Source organism: Notamacropus eugenii, chromosome 2 (genome assembly GCF_028372415.1).
Source record: "Notamacropus eugenii isolate mMacEug1 chromosome 2, mMacEug1.pri_v2, whole genome shotgun sequence".
Taxonomy (NCBI): domain Eukaryota; kingdom Metazoa; phylum Chordata; class Mammalia; order Diprotodontia; family Macropodidae; genus Notamacropus; species Notamacropus eugenii.
In genome coordinates this window covers 407,134,682-407,147,103 of record NC_092873.1, presented here as the reverse complement: position 1 = coordinate 407,147,103, position 12,422 = coordinate 407,134,682, and the positions used below count along the sequence as shown (strand labels likewise).

The following is a 12,422-nucleotide window of genomic DNA, read 5'->3' as shown; positions in this document are numbered from 1 at the left end:
GAATTAAATATGCCCTTCCAAAGACAGAGTCGAGTCAGACATCTTATCTTATGAAGTCTCAGGATTAATCAATCAGGAAATCAAATTTTCCTCCTTGTGGTAGAATCTATAGTTCATTTGGATTGTTTCCTGTTTGTGTGTGTGTGTGTGTGTGTGTGTGTGTGTGTGTGTGTGTGTGTGTGTGTGTGTGTGTGTGTGTATCTTAAGTAATGGGTTTTCTTTCTGATGCTGCATTGGAATTTGTCTGCTTGAGAGTTTGTTCTGGGTTCATCGTGCCTCATAGCTACACTCTGGTATCTGGCTCTTCAGCGATAGAGAAGCACTTTTCCCCCTCTGCTTCCCTTTTTACTTTAGACCCCTTTTGATTATCTTTACTAGGCTTCTTAGGAGTTTGTGCCACAATGTAACCCAACATGGCAGCGGTCTTTCCCTTCTCTTGCTGGTCATTTCCCAAGTATCTGTTACTTTTCCTCCCTAAACTCTTTCCTGTGGCTAGTGTGATTTTGTTTGAATAGTAACTTTGGGAGACAGTTCAACATTAATTCATTTGATCTTTTTTTTTTAATGTGGGTATGAAATGGGTATTTTCCACTACTTTGAAAACAAAGTTCCGATCCCATGTCCCCAGGCTCCAGGTACTTTAAGCAACATCTTTTTTATTAAACTTAAAGTTTGTTAACAGTTTAGTCATGCATGAGAGTAAGCTTTGATGCATTTGAAAAAGAAATGCTGAAGATAAGAACCTAGTAAATCTATGCATTTTTACCTCAGGTGCCATTAAAAAAAAGACTGCCCTAATTTACTCTTGTATCTGAAATTGTATGTTTTTAAAGCCAGAGAATTTCAATATTGATATCCCTTCATTCCCTCAAGCAAGCAATTATTAAAGCACCTATTACAATTAGTGCTTTGTGCTGCAACAGAAGGGATAAAACAGTAACCATATACATTTAAAAGAAAGCAATGATAATAAAAACATGGTCTGAAAAAAAGATCATAATGCCCAGTACCTAGAACACAGGTGCTTAATAAACGCTTGTTGATTGATTGATTTAATCTAATGGTGACATGTTTGTAGATAAACGTAACATAAACCAGATTATTATAAGTTCATAAGGTTAGTAAAAAGACCTATTCCCATTGTATAGATATGGAGACTATAGAATTTAAGTACTTGCCTAATGTTATTTAAGTATTAAGAGTTGGAAGTAAAATTTGCATTTGGGTTTGTCTCTCTTTCCTGACTTCAGGTCCATTGGATGCTGACTCTCAGTAATATTACAAATAATTGATCAAATTAACTATTGAATTATTTTGTTGTTGTTCAATCATTTCAGCCATGTCCAACTCTTCTTGACCATATTAGGGATTTTCTTGACAAAAATGCTGGAGCGGATTACCATTTCCTTCTCCAGCTCATTTTACAAGTGAGGAAACTGAGGCAAATAGGGTTAAGTGACTTGCCCAGGGTCACACAACTAATAAGTGCCTGAGGCCAGATTTGAACTCAGGTCTTACTGACTCCAGGCCTAGCACTCTATTCACTGTTCCACCTAGCTGCATTACATTAGATACATTAAATGTATTGCTAGTATCAATAATAATAATGATAATTATAATATCTGACTTGATGAGCTATAGAACATCACCACTAATTTATCACTAATTTTCCTTTTCTTCCTTCTTCCAAATTCTTCCTTTGCTTCTACCATTAACACTGTGGATTTCTACTTAGATAGTACTTTCTTGATAAATAGTGCTTCTTGGCCATCCAGCTAATCTGTTCCTTTTGGATAGTAAGGATTCTTCCATTGCCATATTTTAGTTGTGAAGTACAACTTACCAAAGCTCTTCACAGTCTGGCTGTCCCCTAGCTTTTCTGGTTGTACTCTTCACTTCCCACCAAGCGCTTTCCCTTAGATATAACTCTGCTGAATCAAGTCCTCCAACAATATGTTCCCACTCCCATCTCTGGGTCTTTGCATGGCTATCCTTGTTGCTCATAATGATCCCTCCCCTCATCTCCACCTCTTTGAATCCCTGGCTTTCTTTATGACTAGGTTCAAAAACTACCTTTTATAGACACCCTCAGTCTCACTGATAGCAGGAATTACAGGTGTTTACCATGGCCTCCTAGCTTCTTTTGTTAGTTGTCTAGTCACATCCTTTGTCCATTTATTTACATGATAGACAATAGGTATTTTCCTTGAATATTTGGTGTATTTCCCTTTACATTGTAGGTGACAATGTTTTTTTCATTAATATTTGCTACAAATATTTTCCCAATCTTGCTTCTTTTCTTTTCATGTTGGTTATGTTGTTTTGTGTTGTGCTGGGGAAAAAAAAAAACCTGTTTATATTATCAAGTCCATCTGCTTTGTTTCTGTTCATTTCTCATATTGGCTCAGTCTTCCTTCAAAGTCCTATCCTGATGCCTCATGGTAAGACTTTGACACCAGCTTCTTGAAGACAGTAAGGTGAAGCACAGATTCCTGCAGGTGTTTCTTATTTAGTCATTTGGTTGTGTCTGATTCTTCTTGACCCTATGTGGAGTTTTCTTGGTAAAGACATTGGAGTGGTTTGCCATTTCCTTCTCCAGTGGATTAGGCAAACAGAGGTTATATGCCCAGGGTCATATGGCTAGTAAATGTCTGAGGCTGGATTTGAACTCAGGTTTTCCCAAATCCAAGCCCAGTGTTCTATCCACTGAACCTCCTAGCTGCTTCTAATAAGACCTACAGGTCTTACCAAGATGGAAATGTTTAAAGAATGGGACTGACAAAGGATTGGCCACTGACCAACCTTGCTAAATTCAAGGAGGTTAATCCCCAAATGACTTACTTTTAGCTTGCAGCAATTCATGAAACTGTTAAGGTGTAGAGAAAATGCAATCTGCATCAGAAGATATAGTCTGTTAGAAATGATGATCTCAATGATCTTAGAAAAATATCAATAGATTTGCATGAAAAAATGAACAGCTAAATGTACAGAACCAAGAAAGCATTGCATACAATGACAACAATGTTATTTTAAGAACAAGTTTGAGCAAATGAGTCATTTTAACCATTATAAATACCCAAATTAACTACAAAGAACATATGAAGGACGAGGCTATCTGCATGTAGAGAAAGAACTAACAAATAGAAGGATATGAAGAATGATCTTACACACACATATATATGTATGTGTGTCTGTGTGTGTGTGCATATACACACACACATACATATTTGTGTCTAATGGTAGCCACTGTAGGGCAGAGTGAAGGGAGGAAAAGAAAAAAGGAGAAAAAAATTTGCATGATAACTTTATTATGTATTTTAAAAAAACAGCAAGTTATACATAATAAATTATTGAAATATCAAAGGATTTGTTCTCTTGCATGGATTACTGTGGCCAAAGGATTCATCATCTTTTGGCTAATATTACTGGCCAATTCTATATTTAGCTAGATTGGTCTTCGGATAGTGTTGTTGAGTCATTTTCAGTTGTGTCTGACTCTTCATGACCCCATTTGGGATTTTCTTGGCAGAGATACTGGAGTACTTGGCCAATTCCTTCTCTAGCTTATTTAACAGATAAGGAAACTGAGGTAAATAGGGTTAAGTGACTTGCCAAATGTCACACAGCTAGTGTCTGAAGTGAGATTTGAACTCAGATGTCTTCCTGACTCGAGGTCTGGCACTCTATCCACTTTGCCATCTAGCTTTGAATCACAACTCTGTGAAGAAGATAGTATAAATGTTATTATTCATTTTATAGTTGAGAAAACTGACAGGGATTTTAAGTGACTTACAATTTGATCCAGGATTTGAACTCAGTTCTTTTGACTTCTGACCATTGCTCTTAATCACCATGTCATTCTCACCCTCAGGCTGATAAACTTAGGAGTTTTCCTGGCTTGTGCTTACACTCCACTGAAGTAGCCAATCACTCAGCTAACAAGCATTAATTCAATACCTTTATGTTATAAGCCCTGCCCTTGTCTCTGGAAATATAAATATGAATAACAAAACAACCCCTTCTTAAAAGGAACTGATATTCTAATGGGAAAGGCAAGTGCATATATAAACATATACTGAATTCTTCATGTCACAGTGAGAAACTAGACTAGGATTTTGTTTCACAGTTGATATAATATAGTATCTAATTTGCTTCTTTTTTTTTATGTTTTCATTTATAATCAGTGTTCTTCCTATCATGCTACCTTGCCTCTTAGTACCTAGTTCCAATAATAATGATGATAATAGCTAGAATTTATAAATTATTTATAATTTAGTTATGTATCTTGATATATTCATGTATTAAACCTAATAATTTAATAAATTGTATTATAATTTCATTTAATTATAATTTATAATAATTTATAAATTTATAATTATTTAATAATTTAATATAATTATGATAGTTTATATTAATTTAATTTATAATAATTTAATTATAATTTACATATATGATCTCATTTGATTTTCACAACAGACTTATGTGGAAGGTTCTACTATAAGCATTCTCATTTTACAGTCATTTTTCTGTCATATAGGACTCTTTACGATACCATTTACGGTTTTCTTGGCAAAGACACTGAAGTAGTTTGCCATTTTCTTCTCTAGTTCATTTACTGAGGCAGACAGAAGTTAAGTAACTTGCCCAGGATCCTACTGCTTGTGTCTGAGATAGAATTCAAACTCAGGTCTTTCCGACTCCCAAGTCCAGTACTCTATTCACTGTACCACCTACCTTTCTGCCTAATACAATCAATAGAAAGGTCTTCAGAATCATATACTGAAGACATTTTGGTGTCTATTAAGGTAACATAGAGTGTTGACTTTAGTTTTTCTTAATGGAAATAGTAAAACAAAGTTAAATGTGTGAATATACAGATCACTCAAAGAAAATCTGCCTAGCTCATTTGAAAAACATTTATTAAGCACTTATTATATAACAAGGTACGATGCTCACTGCTGTGGGTAGAGGTAAAGATAGTATGTCCACTCAAGGAGCTTACAGGCTCATAAGGGAGATGATACAGACAACAGTAGCTTCAAAATAAGGCAGTCTATGATAAGTGTTACCAGTGGCACCACCAGTGATGCTATCAGAGCACAAAAGGTCACTTCAGTCCATAGTAATCAAAAATGGATACAGGAAGGAGATGGCATTTGAACCAGAGCTTGAAATATGGATGGGATTTTGATCAGCAAAAGGTCCAAGGTGGGAGGAGGCTTCTAGGCTGAGAAAATTACATGAGCAGAGATGCAGAGGCAGGGAAAGTACAAGTATGTTGACAACTGAATCAATTTGATTATAACATAAGGTTCATGTAAGGCAGTAATGGGAGATATACAGATGACACAGTGAATAGAGTTTCTGACCTGGAGTCAGGAAGACTCTTCATCCTGAGTTCAAATCCTATCTCAGATGCTTCCTAGCTGTGTAACCTTGGCAAATCAACCCTGTTTGCTTGAGTTTCCTCATCTGTAAAATGAGCTGGAGAAGGAAAAGTTAAAACATTCTAGTATCTTTGCCAAGAAAATCCCAAATGAGGTCACAGAGTCACTCACAACTGAAAAATGACTGAACAAGTAGTTTGGCGCCTGATTGTGGATACCAGGATGATAGTTTACATTTTTATAGCACATTTCAGTCTACTAAGCACTTTTCCTCACGACTCTGTGAAGAAGATAGTATAAATGTTATTATTCATTTTATAGTTGCGAAAACTGACAGGGATTTTAAGTGACTTACTCACTGATCAACACACAACTAGTAAATGGTAGATTTGATCCAGGATTTGAACTCAATTCTTTTGACTTCTGACCAGTGCTCTTATCACCATGCCATTCTCACCCTCAGGCTAATACATTTAACTAATGTCTGAAGACAGTGGGAATCCATTGAGGGCTTAAGCATAACGGAATGGCCTGATCAAAGCAGTGCTTTAGAAAAATTAAATTTATCACAGTATGTAGGATATTTTGGAGGGGTTGAATATTTGTTGTCCAGAATGATTTTTTTTTCTTTCCTGTTCATAGTAAATTTTGAGTTCAGAACTCATTTGGAATTTTCTAACAGGGTCCTCTGATGGTATCTCTTTCAAATCTAGCTCAAATCATCTCAACCAGGCTTGCCCCCACCCTCATCCTATTCCCACTCATGAAATCTTGTTCTCTTGCTCAGCAGGTTGCAAGCATTTGTTTTTAAATGTTTGAATCAATTATATGCCTTTGGGCTAAATCCTTCACAAAAAAGAGGTCTTTGAAAATAGCAGCAACCTTAGAGGTCTTTTTGTCAGGTGAAAATTAGTTCACTAATGACTCCTGTCTTCTTAAGAAATGTATTGGTATATTTTGTTTTTATGTCACATTTATTTTTGAATAAACAATAGCTAGCATTTATATTGTGCTTGAAAGCTTTACAAAATCTTCACGTATGTCAACTCATTTGATCTTCACAAAAACCCTTATGAGGGCCCTAGAGACTCTTGCTATTCTTGTTTTACAGTTGGGGAAACTAAGGCTGAGAGGTCACAGCTGGTGTTTGAGGCAGGATTTGAACTGAGGACAGTCTACTCTACCTCTGAATAAATCCCTTCTCCATCCCCAATAAACCATTCCTTCCTTATAACAAGGGGAAAAAAAGAAAGAAAAAAAATCAATAAATCAATCCGGATATCAAATGAGTCAGTACATAAAATGTACCACACCCTTAAGCCTCCACCTTTGCAAAGAAGGAAGGAGTTAGAGTTCTCATTTTTTAGAACCACACAGTATTCAGCTTTGATTTTTTGTTATTTCCATTTCCATTGTATTTATTATGTGTATTGTTTTCCTGGCTCTTCTGACTTCATTCTGCGTTAGCTCAAAAAAGTCTTCCCCTGCTTCTCTGATTTCTTTGTATTCATCATTAGTTATCATTTTGTTGAAGTTACGTAGCACAACTTGTCCGTCTGGCTATTTTACAAGTGGTGCCTGCCATCTGCTTTCATTGTTGGTGGTAATAATACATCTGGTTAAAGTATAATTTCTAGCTTCCTACTTAACTAATTTATCCATCTTTTCTCCCCATCTTCCCTTGTCTTGTAATGTGACTCCTGGATCAGGATGCTGACATGTTAGCAGGAGAGGAACAAGCTTGGAAGGAAGTTCAAGGTTCCTTGGAAAAAGTTGAAGATCTCCAGTCACAAGAAAGTATCCTTTTGCTGAGAGGTCAGAATGAGTTTTTAGGTCTGTTTCCACCTCTATTTTACTTTTTGTTGTTATCTGCTATTTGTTATTTTATTTTATCTATTTATTTGTTATATATAATATATACATATTATATATATGTATATATTTTGCTATATAAGATTGATTACCTTATGAATGGTCATTGGGGAACTGACCCCTTGTCTCCTCTGTATTGTGAGAAGATACTGCTAATACATTCTTTTGAGAATGGATGAGTGGATGAATGGATGGAAAGAAAGAAAGAAAACAATTATTAAGTACTTAATGTGTGCCAGCCATTATGCTAAGTGCTAGGAATGCAAACATAAGCCAAAAACAGTCCTTACCCTCAAGGACCTTACATTCTAGCTGAAGAAGATGGTATGTAAGAGGGAGCTAGAAAGGGAGAGACCTGTATGTAGGCAAAATGAAGAAGTTCAGAGAATCAGGAATGAAACTGGGAAAGTAGTGAGCAAGGTTGGCCTGGGTACTAATGGCAGGAATTCATCAATTGGAGGAGGGGACCATAAGAGGAGAGGCATTTCCAGTGTGAGAAGGCTATTGACAAAATGGAAAAGTCACACTGGAGATAAGGAATACTGGGGAGTGTCATGCATGTTTTATTGCAAATGAGAGCTCAAACAACATGATGTTATAATGTGCAAAATCATCTCTTCCTAATAACTCAGAAAGTATCTGATATGAGTATGAATACCTATGTAGATTATCATAGCAACCTTCTAAAAAAATTCAATATTAAAATATCTAAGATCAGAGGCAGAGCCGAGATGGTAGAATAAAAGCAGGGACTTGCTTAAGTTCTCCTCCATAACCTGCCAAATACCTGTAAAAAATGACTCTAAATAAATTCTGGAGCTGCAGAACCTACAGAATGACAGTGTAAAGCAAATCTCCAGCCTAGGACAGCCTGGAAGATTGACAGGAAGCATCTATTGCACCAGACTGGGAGTGGAACAGTCTAACTTGGGCTGCACTGGCACAGACAGGGCCCAATAATGCCTGAGCAGGGATGAATCACTGGCAGGAGTAGTGGTTTCCACACTTCTCAACCCCAAAAGCTGAGGACACCTTGGAAGATCAGTGGAAAAAACTGGTCGAACCTGTGTGAGACAGTAGTGTGGCTGGATCCTAGACCCCAGTGTGGCAGAGGGGGTGGAGGAATCCATGGCAGCTGCAGCAGATGTGGCAGATCCAGCAGCAATGGTAGTAACAGCAGCAGCAGCTATTTCTGGAGCACTAGGTTCACAGATTGTGGGGAGATCGAGTGGCTGACAGTACACCGTCCCCACCCCCACTGGAAGCAGATAACAACCTTGACAAAGAGTTCAAAAGTCAAGTAAATGGCTGGGGAAATTAGCAAAAACCAGAAAAAGAATCAGATTATAGAATCTAACTTTGGTGTCAAGGAAGATCAAAATGTACAAACAGAAGAAGACAACAAAGTCAAATCTCCTATATCTAAAGCCTCCAAGAAAAATATAAATTGATTTCAGGCCATGAAGGAGCTCAAAAAAGATTTTGAAAATCAAGTAAGAGAAGTAGAGGAAAAATCAGGAAGAGAGATGAGAGTGAGGCAAGAAAATCATGAAAACTGAATCAACTGCTTGCTAAAGGGGACCCAAAAAATTGCTGAAGAAAATAACACCTTAAAAAATAGACAAACCCAAATGCCAAAGAGGTCCAAAAAGCCAATAAGGAGAAGAATGCCTTAAAAAGCAGAAGTGGCCAGATGGAAAAGGGGGTCCAAAAGCTCACTGAAGAAAAGAGTTCCTTTAAGATTAGAATGAAGCAGATGGAAGCTAATGACTTTATGGAAAATCAAGAAATTATAAAGCAAAACCAAAAGAATGAAAAAGTAGAAGACAATATGAAATATCTCATTGGAAAAACAACAGACCTGGAAAATAGATCCAGGAGAGACAATTTAAAAATTATTGGACCGTCTGAAAGCCATGATCAAAAAAAGAGCCTACACATCATTTTTCAAGAAATTATCAAGGAAAATTGCCCTATTTAGAAAGACAGGGTAAAATGATACTGAAAGAATCCACTGATCACCTCCTGAGAGAGATCCCAAAAGGTAAACTCCTAGGAATATTGTACTACTGGCTAAGAAAGAGAAGGGTAGTCCAGTGGAATAGGTTACTTACTCAAGACACAGTAGTCGATGAATATATCAATCTACTGTTTGATAAACCTAAGGGCCCCAGTTTCTGGGATAAGAACTCACTGTCTGACAAAAATTGCTGGGAAAACTGCATAACAGTGTGATAGAAACTAGGCACAGACCAATGCCTGACACCAAAGACAAAAATAAAGTCCAAATGAGTACATAATCAATGTATAAAGATTGATACTATAAACAAATTAGTGGATCAATGAATAGTATATTTATCAGATTTGTGGACAAGGGAAGAATTTTGACTAAACAAGAGATAAAAAACATTATGAAGTACAAAATGGACAATTTTGATTAAATTAAATTGACAAATTATTGCACAACCAAACCCAATACAGCGAAGATTAGGAGGGAATCAGAAAACTGGGAAGGAATTTTCACAACTAGTGTCTGTGATAAAAGGCCTCATTCCTAAAATATATAGAGAAATGAGTCAAATGTGCAAGAATACAAGTCATTCCCCAGTTGATAAATGGTCAAAGGATATGAACAGGCAGTTTTCAGAGGAAGAATTTAAAGCTATCTATAGTCATATGAAAAATTGCTCTAAATCACTATTGATTAGAGAGATAATACCACATCACACCTATCAGATTGGCTAACATGACAAAACAGGATGATGATAAATGTTGGAGAAGATGTGGGAGAGTTGGGACACTAATTCATTGTTGGTGGAGCTGTGAGCTGATCCAACCATTCTGGAGAGCAATTTGGAACTATGCCGAAAGGGTTACAAAAATGTGTGTACCCTTTGACCCAGCAATACTGTTTCTAGGACTATATCCCAAAGAGATCATAAAAGTGGAAAAGGGTCCCACATGTAGAAAAATATTTATAGCAGCTCTCTTTGTGGTGGCCAAAAACTGGAAATCAAGGGGATGCCCATTAATTGGGGAATGGCTGAATAAATTGTGACATATGAATGTAATGGAATACTATTGTGCTATAAGAAATGATGAACAGGAAGATTTCAGAGAGGCCTGAAAAGACTTATATAAACTGATGCCAAGTGAAAGGAGCAGAACCAGGAGAACTTTGTACATGGCAACAACCACAGTGTGCAAGGAATTTTTCTGGTAGACTCAGTACTTCATTGCAATGCAAGGACTTAAATAATTCCCAGTGGTCTCTTAAGGCAAAATGCTTCCACATCCAGAGAAAGAACTATGGAATTTGATCACAGAATGAAGCAGATCATTTTCTTTTGTGTTATGTTTTCATTTGTTTTGTGATTTCTCCCATTCATTTTAATTCTTCTATGCAACATGACTAAGGTGAAAATGTATTTAATAGGAATGTATGTGTAGAACCTATATAAAACTCTATGCCACTTCAGGGAGGGAGTGGGGAGGTAGGGGGTAAGGGGGATGGAAGGGGGGAAATCTAAGATATATGGAAGTGATTGTAGAACACTGAAAACAAATAAAATAAAATAAAATAAAGGAATATTGTAGCAGAGCTCCCAGGTCAAGGAGAAAATATTCGAAAAATTCTAGTATTGAGGGAATACAATCAGGATAACACAAGATCTAGCAGCTTCTCCATTAAGGGATCAGAGTGCTTGGAATATGACATTCCAGAGGTCAAAGGAGCTGGGATTAAAACCAAGTATTACCTACCCAGCAAAATTGAGTATAATATATCAAGGGAAAAAATAGTCATTTAATGAAATAGAGGACTTTCAAGCATTCTTAATGAAAAGATCACAGTTGAATAGATAATTTGACTTTCAGATACAAGAATCAAGAGAAGCATAAAAAGGTAAACAGGAAAGAGAAATCATAAGACTTACTAAAGTTGAATTGTTTACATTCCTACATGGAAACATATTATTTGTAACCCTCCCCTTCCCCAAGATGGCATGCATTCTGATGTAGGCTCTACATATACATTTCTATTAAACATATTTTCACATTAGTCATATTGTTTAGAAGAAGTAGAAAGAATGGGAGGAACCATAAGAAAGAAAAACCAAACCAAACAAAAAAAACCAGTCTGCTTTGCTCTGCATTCAGACTCCATAGTTCTTTCTCTGGATGTGGATACCTGCCTAATATTTCTTAGTTGTTACTGTAATTCTAGTTCCCAAATATGTCATGACCAAAATAGTTTCAGGAATTCTAGCACAGTGGCCAAATCTTGTCCTTTCTCCTTTCATAGCAAGCTTCCTATATATTCTCTTTGAGATGTCGTTCACATAGCAATCACCATCATTCAGATACTCATCACTTCTTGCACAGACTGTTTCAATAGCTTTTTAATTGTCTCCCTGCTTCAAGTCTGTCCCCATTCCAATATACTCAGTTACCTAAGTGATCTTTTTAAAGCATAGGTCTGACCATGCTCCCCCACCCCAAAATGAACTCCAGGGATTCCCATTACCTCCAGGTTCACATAACATAATCCTCTGCCAATTAAAGTTCTTCAAAGCCTGGTCCCTTCTTACCTTTCTGGTCTTCTTACACTTTGACCCTCTACATACTGTACTATCCACCTACAAGCAAGAAAACACATGTAAACTGCTTTGTAAACCTTAAAGTGACATATATATGCTAGATATTATAATTCTGTTGCTGTTGTAGCTATTAGAGTAAACATTTAATAAATGCTTGTTGACTGATGAGTCCTGTCCAAAAAGGAGACATCTAGACTGTGTTGGGGTAGGTAGGGAGATTGCCCCAGGGAAAGGGGACCTTGGACTCTGAAGAGCAGCATTAACATTTGACACCTGTGTAAGGAAATTAAAGATAAACTCAGTCTTGCAAACGATTTTACCTAGGCTTGGCCCTGCTCATAGCAGTAATAAAAGACATAAAATCATGGCTGTGTGCTATATGTCAGTGATAAATCTGCTAGCCCTGGGCTGTGAGCAAGCAGCTACATTCAAGGCTGATGTCTGTGCTCCTCCAGTCTGGCCCTTTTGAAAACATAGATAACAATCACTGGTGTTCCTGTGGCCATTCTCCTTGGAGAGAATTAGAGAACTTTACAACCAAGACCTCATTAATCCTGTGACTCTG

General features: G+C 36.8%; 1 protein-coding gene across 3 annotated transcripts in view; it reads left to right on the top strand.

The window, feature by feature from the left end:
- The window catches only part of SMYD3 (SET and MYND domain containing 3), a 1,053,751-nt gene that overhangs the window by 881,985 nt on the left and 159,344 nt on the right, over window positions 1-12,422 (top strand). For all 3 annotated transcript variants that reach the window (XM_072647643.1, XM_072647645.1, XM_072647644.1), the window contains one exon: window positions 7,097-7,184. In XM_072647643.1, the coding sequence (XP_072503744.1) occupies window positions 7,097-7,184 (88 nt within the window). The remainder of the gene's footprint in view (window positions 1-7,096; window positions 7,185-12,422) is intronic.